At 43.5% G+C, this 23,327-nt stretch overlaps 1 protein-coding gene across 5 annotated transcripts in view; it reads right to left on the reverse strand.

Moving 5' to 3' along the window:
• The window catches only part of LOC134344194 (ankyrin-2-like), a 978,678-nt gene that overhangs the window by 32,685 nt on the left and 922,666 nt on the right, over window positions 1-23,327 (reverse strand). For all 5 annotated transcript variants that reach the window (XM_063043600.1, XM_063043603.1, XM_063043602.1 and 2 more), the window contains 2 exons: window positions 9,960-10,106; window positions 5,279-5,573 (listed from right to left, as the gene is read on the reverse strand). In XM_063043600.1, coding sequence (XP_062899670.1) covers window positions 5,279-5,573; window positions 9,960-10,106 — 442 coding nt within the window. The remainder of the gene's footprint in view (window positions 1-5,278; window positions 5,574-9,959; window positions 10,107-23,327) is intronic.

A 23,327-nucleotide genomic window follows, 5' to 3' on the forward strand; every position in this document is an offset into this window, starting at 1 on the left:
CAAGTCCTGTTTCTAGTACTTCAGTGTCTGTGTCTTGCATTTGGGTCTGCTCCCAGCGCCCCCCCTTATGACACACACACATGTCCACATTAAATTCTCCCTGCTATTTTTCCAGCTAGTCCCGATCTAACTGCAAGCTTTGAAAATCTGCCTTGTTGTCCACTACACTCCCAGTCTTAGTGTCATCGGCAAGTTTGTTGATCCAGTTAACCATAGCAATGGACCCAGGCCTCCAGTCAGACAGCCACCTAGTACCACTCTCCAGCTTCTCCCACAAAGCCAATGTCTAATCCAATTTACAATTGTAAACCTTCTTGACCAACCTCCCATGTGGGAGCTTGTCAAGTGCCTTGAGAAAGTCTACTGCCTTGCCTTCATCAGATTATAGATTAAAATCTGTCACAAGCTTCCTCTCCCCACCATCCCCCCCCCCCTCGCATAGGACACCAGTCTATTGCGAGGTTAACCCCCAGCATTTTTGCTGGTACCTATTCTCAGCTGGGTAGACCGGAGCATTGTGTGGTTATGTGCTTTGCTCAAGGACACACACACTGCCTCGGCTGAGGCTTGAACCCATGACCTTCAGATCGCTAGTCCAACACCCTAACCACTTGGCCACGTGCCACACTTGCCTTTATCAGCTTTCCTGTAAAACTACGAAAACCACAATAAGATTGGGTAGACATGACTTACTAGGCATAATTTCATGTTGATTATCCCTAATTAGTCCCTGTCTTTCCAAACATGTAGGATACCTTCCCAAAACTGATGTCAGGCTCAACATCGAATAATTTCCTGCTTTATTTTTAGAACCATTCTTAAACAATAGAACAACATTAGTTATTCTGCAATCCTCTGGCACCTCACCTGTAGCTAAGGATGTTTTAAATATTTCTGCTAGGGCCCCTGCAATTTTTGCATTAGCTTCCCAAGGAACACCTTGCCAGTGAAAGGGACCACCTTATCAGGTTTTGGAGATTTATCCACCAAAATTTGCCTCAAGACAGCAAACACCTCCTCCTTTGTAATTTGTATAGTGTCCATGACCTCGCTCCTGCATTGCCCTACATCTACAGACTCTGCGTCCATCTCCTAAGTAAATACAAATGCAAAATATTAGATCACCCCACCTCTTTCGGATTCACACATCAATCTTCCAAAGGACCAATTTTGTCCCTTGCTGTCGTTTTACTCTGTATATATCTGTAGAATCCATTAGAATTCTCCTTCACCTTGTTTTGCTAGAGCAGCCTCATGCCTTCTTTTAGTCTTCCTAATTTTCTTTGTAAGAGTTCTCTTGAATTTCTCATACTCCACATATCTCATTTGCTCCTACCTACCTATACCTGCTATGCATCTCCTTCTTCTGCTTAATCAGGGCCTCAATATCTCTTAAAAACCAAGGTTCCTTAAACCTGTTATCCTTGTCTTTTATTCTGACAGGAACATAAAATCTCCGTATTCTCAAAATTTTACTTTTGAAGGCCTCACACTTAAAGTGTACACCTCTGTCAGAAAACATCATGATCACAAGATGCAAAGTGTTCTCCCACACAATTCTGTCACCCTCCCTATCTCATTCCCTCATAGCAGATCAGGTATCACACTCTCTCTCACTGGGACTTCTCTGTACTGATGAAGCAAACTTTCCTGAACACATTTGTTTAGTCCTTTTATAGTATGAGTCCCAGTCAATTTGTGGAAAGCTAAAAACACCCTCCCCTGCCATCATAACTTTATGTTTCTAGCAACAGTCTGTGATCTATCTACACATTTCCTCCTCTAAATCCTGTGGACAGTCGGGTGGTCTATATCAAAATCCCATTAACATGGTCATACCTTTCTTATCCCTCAGGTCAACCCATAAAGTCTCACTAGATGGGTTCTCCAGTCTGTCATGACTGAGCACTGCAGTTACATTTTCCACGACTAGTAATGCCACCTCTCCTCCTTTAACCCTTCACACTACATCATGTCTAAAACAACAGAACTACAGAACATTGAGGTCCCAGTCCTACCCCTCCTACAACCAAGTCTCACTAATGGCTACAATATCATAATTCCAAGTGCTGATCCATGCTCTAAGCTCATCCATCTTTCCAACAATAGTCCTTGCATTGAAATATATGCTGCTCAGAACATTAGTCTCACCATGCTCAACCTTTTGTTTCCTGACTTTGTTTGTAGGGATCTATCTCCACAACCACTCCACTATTTGTTCTAGCACTCTGGTTCCCATCCACTTCAACTCTAGCTTAAACCATCCAGTGTAGCATTAGGATACTAGTCCCCTTCCAGGCACTGTTCAGGGACAAACTGTCCCTTCTGTACACCTTCTCTGGAAAAGCACCAAATGACCCAAAAACCTGAAGCCTTCCCTCCTGGACCAACTCCTTAGCCATGCGTTAAACTGTATGATCCTCCATTTGCTGGCCTCACTGGCACGTGGCACAGGTAGCAATCTTGAGATCATAACTCTGGAGGACCTGTCCTTTTAACTTAACGCCTAACCTGAACTCACTGTGTAGGATCTCATCACCGCTCCTACCTCTGCACAATCTCTGGCTGCTCACTTTCCCACTAAAGAATGCTGTGGATCTGATCTGAGAGATCCTGGACCCTCTCACTGGGGCAGCATACCATCCAGGAATCTTGTTCTCATCCACAGAAAATGTTTTCTGTTCCCCTACCACTACATCTCCCTTCTTCGCCCCTCCCCCTTCCCTTCTGAGCCACAGAGCCTGACTCAGTGCCAGAGATCTGACAGCTGTGGCTTTCCTCTGCTAGGTCATCCCCCAGCCCCCAACAGTACCCAAAATGGTATAGCTGTTTTTTGAGGGGAATGGCCAGAGGGGTACTCTGCACTGGCAGTCTATCCCCTTTCCCCCTCCTGGTTGTTACCCATTTACCTGTGTCCTGTATCTTGTGTGTAATGACCTGCCCTGTCTATCAACTCCTCAACTTCCTAAATAATCCAGAGTTCATTCAGTTCCAGTTCCAACTCCTTAACATCGTCTGTTAGAAGCTGCAGCTGGATGCACCTTGCAGGTAAAAACGTCAGGGACACTGGGGATCTCCCTGCCTTCCCACATCCCGAAAGAGGAGCACTCCTCCATCTTGCCTGGCATGCCCACTGCTCTAAATGTGCAACAAGAAAGAATAAATAACAAGAAAAAAACATTACCTACAGCCTAAGCCTCTCTGAGCCAAAGCCTCAACTGCCCAACAATGGCCCACTCGCACTATGACTGGCCCACTTAAAACTTACTTCTTTTTATTGGCCCTTGCCAAGTGCCTAATTATGCACAGTGCAATGTCTCCTCGCAAAAAATGCCGGCTGCCACTGCTTGCTTCCCTTACACATTTTTAACCTGATGTCTTCTCAGGAACTGTGGTGCACAAAACGTCTCGATGAAATAGAGAATGCAGCAATCTCTCATTTCCATCTGATACAGCAATATTGACATCAGAGCCTCTACTTTTCTCTCCAGTGACAGTACATTGGCCAAAAGTATGTTAGGTAGTGGTGGTTGTGTTCCCCAGAGTACGTTAGGTAGTCGTAGTCTGTTCTGTCTTCCACACTTTCTCTGGAGGACGGCCATTTCCTCAATGGACTTGAATATATCATTTTAGTGCACAACATGATATTAAAGTTTCAGTAGATTTTGTGCTTCCCCTTGGAAACAGAAAGCAGCAAATGGAAGGGGAAGCATTATTTGCTTGGTTCAGTTTATGTAAAGATATCAAACTCAGTGTGGATTATATTAGCATAAGCAATATATGATACAGTACATGAAAATTTATATCTGCAGATGCTGGAAATCTGATATGTGAACAGAAAATGCTGGAAATACTCAAAAGGTCAGTCATCATGTTTGGAAAGAGAAGCAGTTAATGCTTTGGGTTGGAGACACTGCCTTTTCTGTTTCTTTTTCAACATATCCTGTGTATAAGATGATGAGAGGCATTGACTGTGTGGTTAGCCAAAGGCTTTTTCCGTAACTGAAATGGCTAACACAAGGTGGCATAGTTTTAAGGTACTTGGAAGTAGGTACAAGGGGGATGTCGGAGGTAAGTTTTTCACACAGAAAGTGGTAGGTGCATGGAATATGCTACCAGAGATGGTGGTGGAGGCAGATACAATAGGGTCTTTTAGGAGACTCTTAGATAGGTACATGAAGCTTAGAAAAATAGAGAGATATCTAGGCACGGATATCAAGGGATATCAAGGTTAAATCTAGGCAGTTTCTGGAGTAGGTTACATGGTCGGCAAAACATTGTGGACTGAAGGGCCTGTAATGTGCTGTAGATTTTCTATGTTCTATATCCTGGCTATGAGACGCACGCCATGAAGAGCATTTGTTTAGCACTGGGAGCTCATCCCCACTACCACCGTTCAGCTATGACTACCAAGTCCAACTCCTGGCACAGTTCTTATGCCTGGCAGAGCTGTTCTCACTGACAGGAGAAGGGGCAAAGGCGTGCCACTAGCGCCTTAAAACCAGTTGCTCTGGGCAGATGGGGCTCGTTAACCACGGAAGGTAGCTCATCTAGGAGAGGGAAAACTCCGATTTCAAACCTGCACTGCCTTGCGCTATACCCGCTCACCCGCTTGGAGTAAACCCCAGGGAAATATCTGGAGTCGAAGTCCCGAAGGTGGCTGACTGCTGTAACCAACACCGGCACGGCAACTCCTGCAATGCTGCTGGAACCAAACTGTATCAACTTTCTTCGTTCCTTTGGGGGGGGGGGTCCCACTGCATGGGCAACAGACAGCTCTCCATTATCAACTCTGCCCTGGCTTGCGCCCTGGAGAGGCCACTCTCAGTGACTACCAGAGGCGCAGCACCCATGGTCGACCACGACCGATGGAAGACACACACACACACACACACACACACACACACAGACCAGCTGAGTGTTTCTAGAATTATCTGCTTTCATTTCAATACAAGGTGCATTCTCAGCTTTATGCTTTAATGGATGTCAACATGAATGAGCTAAAATAACCAATGTACTCCCTCTTTATTGTGGGCAGCTTTACTCGCATATTAACAGAAATTAAAAGTCAGAACTATTGCAGAACAATATCTCCTAAGGAGACATTGCATTGTGCATACAAGAACATCATGCTCTTATATGAATGTTGAATAGTCCGAATCAACTTCCTTAACAATTCTACCCTGCACATGTGCCAAATTTCATCCCAATGCACCAAAATATTAGACAGAACAGATCTTATGTATATTTTTCCTTTTGTTTATCAGTAAGTACTGACTTTTTTGCTTCAGCTTCATTTCCCTCCTGAGCTTGCCCTGAATACTCAGAGATGAATAGCTCCTCTCCTGACTTGTTCAGCTGTTCCTTAGTCTGTGCAATGGCTTCCTGTGGCTTGCCACAACTGATGGAACTATCTTCCTCCAAGACAAGAGGTGGTTGTGCTCCAAAGCCCTCAGTACGTCGTTCACTGGAAACTTCTCCTAGTTCCCTTGAGCAGGAATACTCTTTATAAGTCTGCTGTCCCAGTTGTATGACCTTCGGACTGTAAAGGTCTTCAGAAAGTGCAGAGAAACCTAGAAATGGAGAAAACAAAGTGGTTATAATAAATATCTACTTTAGTATGCAGAGATAGGTTCAAATTGTGACTAACCCACTTAATGTTCATCTTTAAATGAAATTACATTTAAAATTCTAATACATTCTTTACTTCTCCATGCTCTTCAGATAAGCCAGTACTGGAAATATGCAAGTGCTAGAGCCTAAGAACAATTAGTTATAGGACTCATTCCCGACTGAAAATCTAACCTAGACACTGTCTCAAGACAGTACCTTTGTGCTTATAAACAGATGGCACAATGAAATGGTGAAATAAGACTGCATCTGTTATTCATGAGGAGAGAGAACGCATCAATAGAATTAGTGTTTAATGAAACTATTATTGGATTAGGTTGGCTGACAATGGAAGAAAATAATGTTCATGGCTTTTAAAAGGTACAGAAATTAAAAGAAAATATAACATAGAATCATACAGCACAATACAGGCCCTTCGGCCCACAAAGCTGTGCCGAATATGTCCCTAACTTAGAACTACCTAGGCTTTACCCATAGCCCTCTATTTTTCTAAGCTCCATGTACCCATCCAGGAGTCTCTTAAAAGATCCTATTGTTTTTGCCGCCAGCAGCCCATTCCACGCACTCACCACTATGCGTAAAAAAAACTTACCCCTAACATCTCCTCTGTACCTACTTCCAAGCAACTTAAAACTATGCCCTCTCATGCGAGCCATTTCAGCCCTGGGGAAAAGCCTCTGACTATCCACACGATCATTATCTTGTACACCTCTATCAAATCATCTCTCATCTTCCACTGCTCCAAGGAGAAAAGGCCGAGTTCACCCAACCTGGTTAAGTCCCCCATGACTACATTCCCAGCATCATTTTCCAGCTGAACTTCCCTAATGTGCAGTTTGACTCCTAGCAAGGTGAGGCTGATGATATGGCAAAATTGCAGTCAACAGGATGAGTTGCAGTGTTAAAGGTGGTCAGAATTAAAATGGATGAATACAGGATTGAAGGAGTTATATCCAAATGCACACAGTCTACAGAATAAGGTAAATGAATTTGTAGCACAATTACAGATTGGCATGTATGATGTTGTAGGCATCACTGAATCATGGCTGAAAGAAGATTAATGTCCGAGGATACACATTACAGTGGTGCTAGAAAGTTTGTGAACCCTGTAGAATTTTCTCTATTTCTGCATAAATATGGCCTAAAATATGATCAGATCTTCACGGAAGTCCTAAAACCAGATAAAGAGAATCCAATTATATAAATAACACAAAAAACATTATCCTTGTTCATTTATTTATTGAGAAAAATGATCGAATATTACATGTCAATAGAATTGAGGAGGATAGTGATCCTAAGATAAATATCTTTGGATCAAGAGGGGGTGGGGGATGTTGGCCAGAAAAGAACTACAGTCTGCCTATCAGTGAATTCGAATGAATCAGGGACAGTGGAGGCAGACAAGCTAATTGCCTTTGTTCTTGCCATAAGGGAGGAGATAGAGTCTGCCAATTTATGAAGAGCAAACACGAGGAATTCTGCAGATGCTGGAAATTCAAGCAACACACATCAAAGTTGCTGGTGAACACAGCAGGCCAGGCAGCATCTCTAGGAAGAGGTACAGTCGACATTTCAGGCCGAAGGGTCTCGGCCCGAAACATCGACTGTACCTCTTCCTAGAGATGCTGCCTGGCCTGCTGCGTTCACCAGCAACTTCAATTTATGAAGAGATTGTGTTCTCCATTTTGTGTGTCGGTTGCTTGGTTTGATCAGTGTTTTAAAGTCAACTCAATAATGCCTCAGGTAATCTGCTGAATTAGGGATTCCAAATAAGTAGTTATTTGTGAGGTGATTTTTGGTTGGATATAACATCCAGGTTTGTGAATGTTGGCCTGTGTCTGGTCTGTGTGTTTCAAGCTGGTTGCTGATTGAGAATAAAGAGCCATAAATTACCGATTGTCACTTGCTGAGAAGGGGGCAATAATAATTGGATGCTGGCTTGAAGCAGGGCCAATAAAAGGTGTCAAAGGTCAGACACATGACCTACACCAATGACAATGGAATGCAATATTTGAATTGATAAGAAATGAATATAAAAGCAGATGCTTCAAGTGTACTGGCAGTGGTAACTCTGTAGGAGAACAACTACTGTGTGTGTGAGGTGCCCCACAGATGGTGGTGAAGGCGGATACGATAGACTCCTGGATAGGTACATGGAGCTTAGAAAAATAGAGGGCTATGGGTAACCCTAGGTAATTTCCAGAGGAAGTAACATGTTCGGCACAACATTGTGGGTCAAAGGATCTGTGTTGTGCTGTAGGCTTTCTATGTTTCTATTTGGAAAGGTAAGGACTGATGAGGGATGGTCAACATGGCTCAGTGTGTGGGAAATCATGTTTCATGAATTTGATTAAATTTTTTTAGAAGAGGTGACGAAGATGAAGACAGTACAGTGGATTTTCCTACACTGACTTTAGCAAGGCTTTTGCAGGTCCAGAAATTAGAACAAGTTTAACTGTCATACAACCGTACATAAATACTCATGATAACAGCCAAAAGAAACAGTGCTACTCCAGGGCCAAGGTGTAAAACACAGCAAGGCACACGTAATACCTATCAGAAAGCAGTAAAATACAGTCACACAAGAAAAATAGCCCAAGTCCCTGAGTCCATGACTGCAGTCAAGCACAATACATATTGTCCTGTGCTGAGCAGCACCAACTCCAGCGTGTACATTGGGTCACACCGCCTCCAGCCCTTCTGTGGAGTGCCCAGCTCTGACACATCTCTGCTGCAAACAGGCAGCACCACAAAAACATATGGGATTCAAGTTGATCTACTCAACTGAATACATAACTGGTTTGATGGTAGAAGGCAAAGGATGATGTGGAAGGTTATTTTTCAGACTGGAAGCCTGTAATCAGAGGTATGCCGCAGGGATTGGTGCTTTGGCTCTTGTCATTTGTCATGTCATACGTGCTGATCATGCCATCTATATTCTCATACAATGATATGGATGGGAATGTAGGTGGCATGATTAGCAATTTTGTAGATCTCAGGAAAAACTGGTGCTGCTGTGAATCTTAGAAAGTCATAAGATTGCAACAGGATGTGGATCAACTTAGAAACTGGGCAAAGGAATGGTAGATGGAATTTGACTCAGAAATGAGAAATTAAACATTTTGGGAATTTAAATCAGGGCAGGAACACGGGGAGTGTTGTTGAACAGCGAGACAGTGGGAGTTTAAGTACATAGTTCCTTTAAATGAGCAGGGTAGACAGGGTGGTAAACAAGCCATATGGCATGCTGTGGCACTGAGCACAGGAGTTGGGACACCATGTTACAGTCATGGGAAATGTTGGTTAGGATACCATGGAATGTTGTGTATGGTTCTGCTCACCACACTACAGGAAGGATAAAATTAGGATAAAGACAGTACAGAATGGTGTTGCTGGGACTAGAGGATTTGAGTTATATGAGGTATTGGATTGCCTGGGACTGTTTCTCTGCAGCAAAAAAGGCTGAGGGGTCTATAGAGGCTTATAGAATTATGCTGGATATGGACAGCATAATCAGTCTTTTCCTCAGGGTAGTGGAGTATAATAATAGAGGGCATAATTTTAAGATGAGAGGGGACAAAGAGGGGAAAGAGAGTCAGAAGTCCAAGCTCTTCACACAGGGTGTAGGGTATATAGAACAAGCTACTAGAGGATGTAGCAGAGGCAGTTTCAATTATAACATTCAAAAGCCATTTGGACAGGTACCCAGATAGGAGTAATTTACATAGAACATAAAACATAGAATAGTACAGCACAGTACAGGCCCTTTGGCCCACAATGTTGTGCCAACCTTTAAACCCTGCCTCCCATATAGAGGGATATTGGCCAAATGCAGGCAAATAAAATTAGGTTGGAAAAGTATCTTGGTCAGCATGGATGAGTTGAGTTGAAGAACTCATTTCTGTGCTGTATAATTCTATGAATTAATGAAAACCTTCATCTCCAAGGTTTGTTCACCTCATTACTAATTATGGCTTGATACCAAAGGGTAGTGTGTTAGATGTACCCAGTCTCTGTGTTTCCCTACTACTAATATTCAAGTTAAGCAACTTTCCTTTGACCCCACCAACAAGATACCACATCCAAACACTTGGTCATAGTCAAAACAAATTTCACTAATTTCCTTGGTAGTGCACTAGGGAAACAGTTTCTATTTTCTCCAATGGCAGAGAACAAGTGATTCAATTATAGAACCATCAATATTTGAAATCAAAAGAAAGGAATATTCAGCAGAGTGCAAAATGGACTGACTCATCCAATCCTCACAGTACACGCTTCAACTTGAAATTTCAACAGCCAAGTTGATTTACTGTGAAAAATGCATTCACCTTCACTGTGATCTTGGGCTATTGTCTGTTCAATCTCTGCATAAGTACGGGAAACATGTTCTTTGCTGGGTGATGTTTGTGTAGTTTCCAGCAGGCTGATAATATCCAGTCGATTAATTTTGTTCAAGGACTGCAATAACTTTTCATCTTGGAAAGAAAAGAGGAAAAGTAAGTAAACAGGAAAACACCGATCTTCATGGAACTGAAACAAGTCTAATTTGAGAGAAAGCATTTCCATTTTCCAGGCTGTAAAATCTCAAAATTAATAAGGGTTAAAGTTCATACCACCATGCTACTGGCTTTTAGGCATCCCTAAAAGCCCCTCAGGAAAAGCTATATATTCTCCTCGAAATTTTCTAAATCTAACATAATGTATCTGTCAAGAATGTAAAAAAAAAATCAAGTATTTCTTACATTTCAGCATTCAAGCAAGCAGATACAGGTCTACAAATGATTTTGAGGCTCATCTATTAGACAACAGTTGTCTATAAAGCTCTTATGTACATGTCTGTTATAATGAGTCTGTGTAATGAATCTTTGAAACAAGGGCACAAAAAACAGGGGATAATTGAAAAAAAAATAAGTGGAGCAAATATAGTGTACAATGAGCTTTGAGCAGCAGCCAATCCAGACATTGGAAGTGGAGAGAAGGGGACTTCAATTAGATCCACTGCCCGAGGATAAAAGACGGGAGCAGTTTGCAACAGTTTTGACCAGCGGCCAACTTCCAACAACCTCGTTAAGGAGTTGGAGCTGGAACTGAATGAATTCCAAAGCATTTGGGAGGCTGAGGGGGTCATAGATAGGACATATAGAGAGGTAGTTACACCCAAAGTGTAAGACACAGGAGAGTTGGTGACAGGAGGTTAAGGAGTCGGTGCAGAGTAGCCCAGTGGCCGTCCACCTCAACAACAGGTAGATCACTTTGGAAACAGATATATCGACGGGGTTGACTAACAGAGTCACAGTGGTCAGGCCTCTGGCACTGAGTTTGTATCTGTGACTCAAAGGGAAGGGAGAAGAAGAGGTAAGTTGTGGTGATACGGGATTTGTTAGGGGAACAGACAGGAGTTTGCTCCAGTTCCAGGGAGATGTTGAAGATGTCTGTTACAATCTCTATTAACTGGGCTGGGCTTCACAGTCTCTCTGCACCTGACCAGTTATGTTATCAGCCTCAGCAACTTTATGTGGTTGGCCCTGGCTGTGGTCTTCCTCATACCAGTTGCAGTTACACAGTGCGCCTACTACTTGGGCAGAGGGAACCCTTTCTTGTTGGCATTGTACCGTGCATCAAACTGTGCATAAAAGACATTCACCTGATCAGGTATCACTGTTGTTGTGGACTTGTTATGGACTGAATGCCATTCCTGTGACACCTTAGACTCCTTGTGTCTATGGTGTCACAGGAATGGCTGTAAATACTTCGTGAAAACTCTCATTTTGCCTTCTTTCGGGTACAGGAAAGCTCAGCTCTTGCTGACAGCCATCTGATTCCCTGAACTGAGTTCTCACTTGGCTGATGGTGAAGGGCCCTGCCCATCAGATTCTTCATGCACAGCTAAAGTCTGAATTTCACTATCATGAGAAGCTGGCTGCAGTATGGATGTGATTATTGGCCTTCACCTTGTGGTCTGTGTGTCTGCCTAGAAAGTCTGGAAAGCAATACAGAGATTTTGTCAAGGTTCATCCCAAGCAGCTATTTAACAGGAGGAAGAATCATGACCAGAGAGTACTGACAATAACATGTTACTGAAAACAGAAGGACGTGTGGCATGGGGTCAGTATGACATGAGTTTCAATATCCAGACCATTCCAAAGATTGTAAATGATATAAAACTTGGAAACACTGACAAAGGAGAGTTCAGGAGAATGTTAAGATACTGGCAAAATGGATAGATACGTGAAAGAATAAAGATAAATATGAAATGACTTATGTAGGTAGGAAAATAAGGTGAAGCAATATAAAGTAATTGAACCAAATGTGGACGTTGGCATGTATACGGCCAACTATTTAAAGGTGAATAGACAAGCAGAGTATGAAAACGGGGCTTGGAACTCAAGAGTGACTGTTGTGACAAAACTTCCAAACCAAAGATAAGGACGCTGTAGCTTTTTAGAATGTATGATGGAGATTTACTAGGTTTAAAGGTTGAAAAATATCTTATGTGGAAAAACTAGAGATTCTAGAATTGACATCCTTGATGTTCGAGTGATTTCTGGGTTCAGGATATATACATTTAGCAATTGACTTTGGCTACCAGTCTTCACATCTGAATATGTCTTGTGGATTTAATCTGGAGTGCAGCTCTGAACAATGGGTTCCTAAAAGCAGTAAATCCCAGACCAGACAATGCTGATTAAAATCTATTTGGATACCTGTGGTGTGGATGTGAAGCAGGAAATTGTGAAGGTTGTGTGCAGTTTCAAAGAAAGCATTGTCCATACATTGTAAATATGGAGTTGTCCTTTGATGTTTGGCACATAAAATATCAAGCTCCACACTGGACCAGCAAATCTTTCGACCGAAAGCGTCTCCATATGATGCCTGCTGTACCTTGTTTTGTCGAATAAAGAAGCTGCTTTGTATCTACGGTATTTTTCTCTAGTGACTTCATTCATGTAACAACACTTAAAGTAAACAAGGTGAAGTAAACATTTAATCATGTACAGTATTTAAAACGATAAGCGTTTTCAATACAAAAAAACTGATTTCAGTGGAAATGTCTGAAATTAAATAACAGAGGTTTAATGTCACTGGCAAGAAAGCAAAAAGTGATTGAGTTCAAGAATGCAGACACAGGGAGTTGTAACATATTTATTTAGTTATCTAATTCAGAGATACAGTGCAGAACAGGTCCTTCCAGCCCAAAAGCTGCACCGCCCAGCAAGCCATCACAGGGCAAATTACAATAACCTATTTACCATTTAACTCGTTTGCCTTTGGACTGTGGGAGGAAAGCAGGGCACCCAGAGGAAAGTCAGACAGTCACAGGAGAACATACAAACTCCTTACAGACGGTGCCAGAATTAAACTCTGAACTCAACGACACAGACCATGCTGAGCCGAAGTGCCAAACTTCAGACATTTAATCTGTGATGATACTCCAACTACAAAAGTCTTGTGAGTTATTGAGGGGCTGATTTTAGGGCAGTACAGTTCAAGAACCGGGCCGGTTTCTACAGTCCTCATGTCACTGCCAACCATGATGCCAAATCAAACCGGTTCCACATGCCGCTACATGATTCATTTCCCTTCATTCCTTCGTGATCATAAATGTGCCTGTCATGTCTGCTTCCACAAACAGCTCTGACTGTGTGCTCCAGGCACCTGTGTAAAAAAAAAACTTGCCCACACATCTCAGAGCAACACAGAACATAAGACAGTACTGGGCAGAAATTGGCCTACTGGCCCACGATGTTAAGCTGAAATAAGATGCTGGAAATCCAGAGTAACACACACAGAATGTTGGAGGAACTCAGCAGGTGAGGAAGCGTCTATATAAAGGAATAAACGGTGATGTTTCGGACTGATGAAGGGTGCCAACCTTTCCACAGATGCTGCCTAACCTGTTGAGTTCCTCCAGCATTTTGTATGTGTTACTGACGGTATATTGTACTTGCCTCTACCACCAGCCTCGGCAGCACATTCCAGGCACCCAACACTTTGTGTAAAAAAACTTGCCCTGCATATTTCCTTTGATATTACCCCATCTCACCATAAATGCATGCCCTCTGTTTTTAGACATTTCAACCGTAGGAAAAATATACTGGTGATCTATTCTATCTTTCCCTCTCTTAATCTTATAAATCTATCACCTTTCCCTTCAGCCTCCACTGCTGACTTCTCAGGATAATGCCTGGATTAGAGGGCATTAGAGGGGCATTAGAGGAGCAGATTGGGAGGCGGATTTTGGAAAGGTGCAAAAATAACAGGGTTGTTATCATGGGTGACTTTAACTTCCCTAATATTGACTGGCACCTCATTAGTTCCAAGGGTTTAGATGGGGCAGAGTTTGTTAAGTGTGTCCAGGATGGATTCCTGTCACAGTATGTGGACAGGCCGACTAGGGGGAATGCCATACTAGAACTAGTACTAGGTAATGAACTGGGTCAGGTCACAGATCTCTCAGTGGGTGAGCATCTGGGGGACAGTGACCACCGCTCCCTGGCCTTTAGCATTATCATGGAAAAGGATAGAATCAGAGAGGACAGGAAAATTTTTAATTGGGGAAGGGCATATTATGAGGCTATAAGGCTAGAACTTGCGGGTGTGAATTGGGATGATGTTTTTGCAGGGAAATGTACTATGGACATGTGGTCGATTGTTAGAGATCTCTTGTAGGATGTTAGGGATAAATTTGTCCCGGTGAGGAAGATAAAGAATGGTAGGGTGAAGGAACCGTGGGTAACAAGTGAGGTGGAAAATCTAGTCAGGTGGAAGAAAGCAGCATACATGAGGTTTAGGAAGCAAGGATCAGATGGGTCTATTGAGGAATATAGGATAGCAAAAAAGGAGCTTAAGAAGGGGCTAAGAAGGCCTTGGTGAGTAGGGTAAAGGAAAACCCCAAGGCATTCTTCAATTATGTGAAGAAAAAAAGGATGACAGGAGTGAAGGTAGGACTGATTAAAGATAAAGGTGGGAAGATGTGCCTGGAATCTGCAGAAGTCCTCATATGACAAGCCTTTCAATCCCAGAATAATTTTCGTGAACCTCCTTTGAACAGTCTCAATTGTCAGCACATTCTTTCTTAGATAAGGGGCCCAAAACTGCTCACAATATTCTAAGTGAGGCCTTACCAGTGCTTTATAAAGCCTCAACATTCTATTCTTGCTTTTGCATTCTGGACCTCTTGAAATGTATGCTAACATCACATATGTCTTCCTCACCACAGACTCAACTTGAAAATTAACCTTTAGGGAATCCTGCGAGAACTCCCAAGTCCCTTTGCACCTCAGGTTTTTGAATTTTCTCTCCATTTAGAAAATAGTCTACGCTTGTATTTCTTGTACCAAAGTGCACGACCCTATGTTTCCCAGCTGTATTCTATCTGCCTTTTCTTTACCCATTCTCCTAATCTGTATAAACCCTTCTGTAGCCTCTCCACTTTCTCAAAACTAACTGCCTTCCCCATCTTCGTAATTGTCTGCAAACCTGGCCAAAAATCCATCAATTCCATCATCCAAATCATTGACATATAACGTAAAAAGAAGCAGTCCCAACACTGACCCTTGTGGAATGTCACTAGTCACCAGCAGCCAATCAGAAAAGGTTCCCTTTATTCCCACCTTCGGCCTCTTGCCAATAAGCCAATGCTCTACCATGGTAGTATTTTTCCTATAACTTGTTAAGCAGCCTCATGTGTGGCACCTTTGAGTGTCTTGCCTGCTATTTCTTCAAAAAATTCCAACAGATTAGCTAGACAAGATTTTTCCTTTGAGAAACCGTGCTGACTACAGCCTAATTTATCTTGGGCCTCCAAGTACCCAAAAACATATCCTTAATAATCAATTCCAACGTCTTCCCAATCAACACACACAAAAAGTGCTGGAGGAACTCAGCAGACCAGGCAGCATCAATGGAAAGGAATAAACAGTCAATGTTTCAGGCCGGGACCTTTCATCAAGACTGGAAGAAAATATGAGAAGTCAGAGTAAGAAGGTGGGGGAAGGGAGGAAGAAGTTAAAGGTGATAGGTGAAACTGGGAGAGAGGGAGGGGGTGAAGTTGAGAAGTTGATTTGTGAAAGAGATGAAGGGCTGGAGGAGGGAGAATCGGATAGGGGAGGCTAGAAGACCATGGGAAAAAAGGAAAGAGGAGGAGCATCGGAGGAGGGCGATGGGCAGGTAAGGAAAAAGGTGAGAAAGGGTAACGGGAATGGGGAATGGTGAAGAGGGAGGGACAATTAACGGAAGTTCAAGAAATCGATGTTCATGCTATCAGGTTGGAGGCTAGTCAGACAGAACACAAGGTGTTGCTCCTCCAACCTGAGTGTGGCCTCTTTGTGGCCGTAGAGGAGGCCATGGATTAATGTGTTTAAATGGCTACCGAGAGACCATACTTTTTCAGGCAGGTGCTCGGTGAAGCGGTCTCCCAGTCTACATCGGGTCTCACCAATATACAGGAGGTCTTGCCGGGAGCACTGGATAGAGTAGATGACCCCAACAGACTCACAGGTGACGTGTCACGTCACCTAGAAGGATTGGTTTAGACCCTGAATAGTAGTGAGGGAGAAGGTGCAGGGGCAGGTGTAGCACTTGCTCCACTTGCCAGGAAGGAGATCAGTAAGAAGGGACGAGCAGACAAGGGAGTCACATAGGGAGGAATCCCTGTGGAAAGTGGAAAGTGGGGCGACGGAAAGATGTGCTTTGTGGTGGGATCTTGTTGGAGATGCTGCATTATAGAGAATTACGTGCTGGACGCAGAGGCCAATGAGGTGGTAGTTGAGGACAAGAGGAACCCTATTCCTGGTAGGGTGGCGAGAGGCTGGGGTGAGGGCAGACATATGCCAAATGGAAGAGACGCAGTTGAAGGCACACTTGATTATAGAGGAAGGCAAGTTCCTTTCTTTGAAGAAGAAGGGCATTTCATTAGTTCTGGAATGAAAAGCACCAATGTAATCATCAGGTGGTGTAAGAAGAGCTGTGGAGTGACACCGGTGTAGGCTTGGAATATGGACTGTTCCACATAGCTAACAAAAATGGCAGGCATAGCTAGGACCCATATGAGTGCCCATGGTTACACCCTTGACTTGAATGGGGAGGAGCTCAAGGAGAAATGATTGAGAGTGAGGGCCAGTTCCGCCAGATGGTGGAGAGTGGTGGTGGAGGGGAACTGGTTTGATCTGTTGTCAAGAAAGAAGTGGACAGCTGTAAGGCCCTCATGATGGGGGATAGAGGTGTATAAAGACTGGACATCCATAGAGAAAATAAGATGACCAGGGCTAGGGAACTTGAAGTCATGGAAAAGATCAGTAGCATGTGAAGTATCATGGATCTGGGTACAAAGGGACCTAATCAGGGAAGATAAAATAGAGTCAAGGTATGCAGATATAGGTTTGGTGGGGCAGGAACAAGCAGAAACAATGGGTTTAATTGGACAGGCAGGTTTATGCATCCTCGGTAGGAGGTAGAAACGGGAGGATTGGGGTAAAGGCACTATGAGGTTGGTAGCAGTGGATGGGAGATCCCCAGAGTTAATAAGGTTGGTGATAGTCAAGCTAAAGTTCCCTGGCCCTGACCATCTCATTTTCATTATGAATGTCATTAACTTTGGATCCAACTTCCACCCTTCCTTCAAATTGACTTGGTCCGCTTCTGATACCTCCTTCCCCTTTCTCAATCTCCCTGTCTATCTCTGGAGAGAGTCTATCCACCAATACCTTTTATAAACCCACTGATTCTTACAGCTACCTGGACTATATCTCTTCACACCCTGTCACTTGTTAAAATGCTATCCCCTTCTCTCAGTTCCTCCATCTCCACAGTATTTGCTCTCAGGATGTGGCTTTTCATTCTAGAACTAATGAGATGTCCTCCTTATTGAAAGAAAGATACTTTCCTTCCTCCACCATCAACGCTGCCCTCACCACATCATCCCACCACAATGCCAGGGATAGTGTTCCTCTTTTCCTCACCTACCACCCCAATTAGCCTCCATGTCCAGCACAAAATTCTCTGTAATTCTTCCACCACTAGGATTCCACCACCAAACACATCTTTCCCTCATTTCACAGGGATCACTCCTTATGTGACTCCCTTGCCCACTCGTCCCTCCACACTGATCTTCATCCTGGTAATTATCCTTGCAAATGGAACAAGTGTCACACCTGCTCCTACATCGCCTCTCTCACTACCATTCAGGGCCCCAAACAGTCCTTCCAGATGAGGCAACACTTCACTTGTGAGTTTGTTGGGGTTATCTACGGTATCTCAGTGTGGCCTCCTGTATATCAGTGAGACAAGATGTAGATTGGGTGACCGCTTCATCGAGCACCTACTGTCCATCAGAAAAAGCAGGATCTCCCAGTTGCCTCCCATTTCAATTCTACTTCAGTTCCCATTCTGACAAGTCAATCCACAGCCTTCCCTTTACTGCCGTGATGAGGCCACAGCCAGGTTGGAGGAGCAACACCATATGTTCCGTCTGGGTAGCCTCCAACCTGATGGCATGATCAATGAATTCTCAAAAACGGTAACTGCCCCTCCCCTTTCACCATTTCCCATTTCTGTTCCCCTCTCTCAGATATTTCCTTACCTGCTCATCACCTCCCTCTGGTACTTCTCTTCCTTCCCTTTCTTCCACCTTCCCCTCTCCCAGTTTCACTTATCACCTTGCACTTCTTCCTCCCTTCTACCCCTCTCCCACACCTTCTTACCCTGACTTCTCAAATTTTTTCCAGTCCTGATGAAGGGTCTCGGCCAGAAACGTTGACTGTTTATTCCTTTCCATAGATGCTTAGATGCTGCCTACCTGCTGAGTTTCGCCAACATTTTGTGTTGCCTTGAATTTCCAGCATTTGCAGATTTTCTGGTGTTTGTGGATCTTCCCAACCACTGAAGTGAGACCTGTAATTTTCTTTCTTTGGCTTCTCTACCTTTTTGAAGAGTGGATTGATTTTGCAATTTTTCATTCCTCCAGAACAATGCCAGAATCAATTGATTCTTGAAAGATATTTACTAACGCCTCCACAATCTCTTCAGCCACCTCCTTCCGAACTATGGGGTGTAGACCATCTGGTCTAGTTGACCTACCTACCTTCAGACCTTTCAGTTTCCCAAGAACCTTTGAATAGTAATGGCAACTGCACACAATTCTGCCCCCTGACACTCTCAAACTTCTAGCATACTCCTAGTGTCTTCTACAGTGAGGACAGATGCAAAATTCTTCTTCAGTTCATCTGCCATTTCCTTGTCACCCATTACTGCCTCTCCAGCATAATTTTCCTGTAGTCCGATATCTACCCTTGCCTCTTTTTTGCACTTTATGTATCTGATGAAACTTTTGGTATCTTCTCTAATATTATTAGCCAGCTTATTTTCGTATTCCATCTTTTACTTTCTAATGACTTTTCTAGTTGCCTTCTGTTGGCTTTTGAAATCTTTCCAATCCTCTAATTTCCCATGAATTTTTGCTCTATATACCCTCCCTTTGGCTTTTATGTTGTTAGCCACCATTGTGTCATCTTGCCTTTAGAATACTTCCTCCTCTTTTGGATGGATATGTCCTGCACCTTCTGAATTGTTCCCAAAAATTGCAGCTCGGGTCCAGGATGCTTCTAATCGCATCCACGATATCCTGAAGTGGGAAGGAGAACAGCTAGAGGTCGTGGTACATAAAGGTACCAACAACACAGGCAGGAAAAGGGAAGAGGTCCTGAAAGCAGACTACAGGGAGTTAGGAAGGAAGTTGAGAAGCAGGACCACAAAGGTAGTAATCTCGGGATTACTGCCTGTGCCACGTAACAGTGAGTTTAGGATTAGCATGAGGTGGAGGATAAATGCGTGGCTAAGGGATTGGAGCAGGGGGCAGGGAATCAGATTTCTGGATCACTGGGAGCTCTTTTGGGGCAGGAGTGACCTGTACAAAAAGGACGGGTTGCACTTGAATCTCAAGGGGTCCAATATCCTGGAGGGGAGGTTTGCTAAGGCTATTGAGGAGAGTTTAAACTAGGATTGCTGGGGGGTATGAACCAAACTGAAGAGACAGAGGAAGAGGCAGTTGGCTCACAAATAGAGAAAGCTTGTAGACAGTGCGAAAGGGAGGATAGGAAGGTGATAGAGAAGGGATGTGCTCAGACTGATGGTTTGAGATGTGTCTATTTTAATGCAAGGAGTATTATGAGCAAAGCGGATGAATTTAGAGCATGGATCAGTTCTTGGATCTATGGTGTTGTGGCCATTACAGAGACTTGGATGGCACAGGGGCAGGAATGGTTGCTTCAAGTGCCAGACTTTAGATGTTTGAGAAAGGACAGGGAGGGAGGCAAAAGAGGTCGGGGCGTGGCACTGTTGATCAGAGATAGTGTCACGGCTGCAGAAAAGGAGGAAGACTTGGAGGGATTGTCTACAGAGTCTCTGTGGGTGGAAGTTAGGAGCACGAAAGGGTCAATAACTCTACTGGGTGTTTTTAATAGACCACCCAATAGTAACAGGGACATCGAGGAGCAGATAGGGAGACAGATTCTGGAAAGGTGTAATAATAACAGGGTTGTCATGGCGGGAGATGTTAATTTGCCAAATATTGATTGACAGTAGTGGAGGATGAGAGGTGACCTGATAGAGGTGTATAAGATGATGAGAGGCATTGATCATGTGGATAGTCAGAGGCTTTCTCTCAGGGCTGAAACGGCTAGCACTAGAGGACACAGTTTTAAGGTGCTTGGAACTAGGAACAGAGGAGATGTCAGGGGTAAGTTTTTTTACACAGAGAGTGGTGAGTGTGTGGAATGGGCTGCCAGTGACGGTGGTGGAGGTGGATATGATTGGGTCTTTTAAGGGATTCCTACACAGGTACATGGAGCTCAGAAGAATAGAGTGCTATAGGTAACCCTAGGTAATTCCTAAGTTAAGAACATGTTCGGCACAGCTTTGTAGACCGAAGGGCCTGTATGGTGCTGTAGGTTTTCTATTATTCTATGTTTCTATTGCTGCTCTGTCATCATCTCAGCTAGTGTTCCTAATTAATCAATTTTGGCCAGCTCCTCTCTCATGCCTCTGTAATTCCCTTTACTCCAATGTAATACTGATACATCTGACTTTAACCTTCTCCTTCTCAAATTACTGGCTGAATTCTATCATACTGTGATCACTGACTCCTAAGGTGTCCTTTACTTAAGCTCTCTAATCAATTCCAGTTCATTGCACAAGACCCAATTCAGAATAGCTGATCCCCTAGTGGGCTCAATCATGAGCTGCTCTAAAAACCTATCTGGCAGGCATCCTAGAAAATTCCCCTCTTGCGATCCACCATCAAGCTGATATCCCAATCTGCCTGCACATTGAACTCCCCCATGACTATTGTAACAGTGCTCTCTTGACATGCATTTTCTTCCTGTGTTGTCAGTTGTAGACCCCATCAATGAGATCCCCTATCATTCTTCTACTAAACTCCAGCTAGTATAGGCCCAGAGCCATCAAACACTCCTCATATTTTAACTCATTCATTCCCAGAATCATCCTTGTGAACATCCTCTGGACCATTTCCAATGTCAGCACATCTTTTCTTGTATAAGGGGCTCCAAACCTCTCACAATACTCATAGTGCGATCTGGCCTTACAAAGCCTCTGCATTAGATCCTTGCTTTTGTATTCTAGTCCTCTCAAAATGAATACTAACATTGCATTTGCCTTCCTTACCACTGACTTCAACCTGCAAGTTAACCTTTAGGGAATACTGCACGAGGTCTCCCAAGGCCCTTTGCACCTCTGGTTTCTGAATGTTCTCTCCATTTAGAAAATAGTCCTCGCATTTATTCCTTTTGCCAAATTGCATGACCACACACTTCCCTATATTCCATCTGCCACTTTTTTGCCCATTCCCTCAATGTCTAAGTCCTTCTGCAGACCCCCTGCTTCCTCAATATGACCTGTTGCTACACCTATCTTCGTATCATCTGCAAATTTGGCTACAAAGCCATCAATTCCTTCATCCAAATCATTGACAAAAATAAGTGGTCCTGCAGGACATCACTAGTTACCTGCAGCCAACCAGAAAGGGCTCCCTTTATTCCCACTCCTTATCTCCTGGCTGTAAGCCAATCTTCTCTCCATGCTACACTGACGAAGGGTCTCGGCCTGAAACGTCGACTGCATCTCTTCCTAGAGATGCTGCCTGGCCTGCTGCGTTCACCAGCAACTTTTATGTGTGTTGCTTGAATTTCCAGCATCTGCAGAACTCCTGTTGTTTGCTTCTCTCCATGCTCCTATCTTTCCTGTAATATAATAGGCTCTCATCTTGTTAAGGGTGCAGCCTCATGTGTAGCACCTTGTCAAAGGCCTTCTGAAAATCCAAACCAACAACATCCACTTATTCTCCTCTGTCTTTCCTGTCTGTAATTTCCTCATAGAATTCCAACAGATTATTCAAGCAAGATTTCCCATTGAGAAAGCCATGCTGACTTTGGTCTATTTTATCATGTGCCTGCAAGTACCCTAAAACCTCATCTTTAATAAAAGACTCCAACATTTTTCCAACTACTGAAGTCAGGCTAACTGGCCTATAATTTTCTTTCTTTAACCTCCCTCCATTCTTAAACAGTGGAATGGCATTGGCAGTACTCCAGTCCTCTCGAACAGGGGTCCCCAACCTTTTTGGCACCGCGGACCAGTTTAATATTGACAATATTCTTGTGGACCGGCCGACGGGGGAGGGGGGTGTTCAAGTTCAACAGTGAGTGACAGGGAATGAGGAAAGGTGCAGCTGACTCATATCGTTTCATATTGCCAAATCATATCGTTTCCTCGCAGCCTGGTAGCACATGCTTTGCGGCCCGGTGGTTGAGGACCACTGCTCTATAACCATGTCAGAATCTATTGATTCTTGAAATATCATTACCAATGTCTCTACAATCTCTTCAGCTACCTCTTTGAGAAGCCTGGGGTGCAGTCCATCTGGTTCAGGTGACCTATCGACCCTCAGACTAGTCAGCCTCCCAAGCACATTCTCCTTGGTAAAAGCATTAACATTGACTTCTGTCTCCAACGCTTCACACTTCTGGCATACTGCTAGTGTCTTCCACACTCATTTTTGCCATATTATATGCTCCCTGTTTTGCTTTTATGCCATCTTTGACTTCCCTTGTCAGCCACTGTTGTGACATCCTCCCTTTAGAATACCTTTTCATCTTTAGAATGTATCCATCCTGCTCCTTCCGAATTGCCCCAGAAACTCCAGCCATTGTTGTTCCGCTGTCATCCCTGTTAGTGTCCCCTTCTCATGCCTTTGTAATTCCCTTCACTCTCCTGTAATACTGATACATCCGATTTTAGCTTCTCCTTCTCAAACTGTATGATTTGGATGATGGAATTGGTGGCTTTGTGGCCAAGTTTACAGACAATACGAAGATAGGTGAAGGGTCATGTAGTTTGCAGGTAGTCTTCAGAAAGTCTAGAAAGATTAGGAGAATGGGCAAATAGGTGGCAGATGGAATATTGTTTAGGGAAGTGCATGGTCATGCACTTTGGTAGAATGAATAAAGTCATAGACTATTTTCTAAATGGGAAGAAAATTCAAAACTTAGCAGTGCAAAGGCACTTACAAGACCTCGTGCAGATATCCATAAGGGTTAACTTACAAGTTGAGTTGGTGGTAAGAAAATGCAATATTAACATTCATTTTGAGAGGACTAGTGAATGAAAGCAAGGATGCAATG

This window comes from Mobula hypostoma, chromosome 3 (genome assembly GCF_963921235.1).
Source record: "Mobula hypostoma chromosome 3, sMobHyp1.1, whole genome shotgun sequence".
Classification (NCBI taxonomy): Eukaryota; Metazoa; Chordata; class Chondrichthyes; order Myliobatiformes; family Myliobatidae; genus Mobula; species Mobula hypostoma.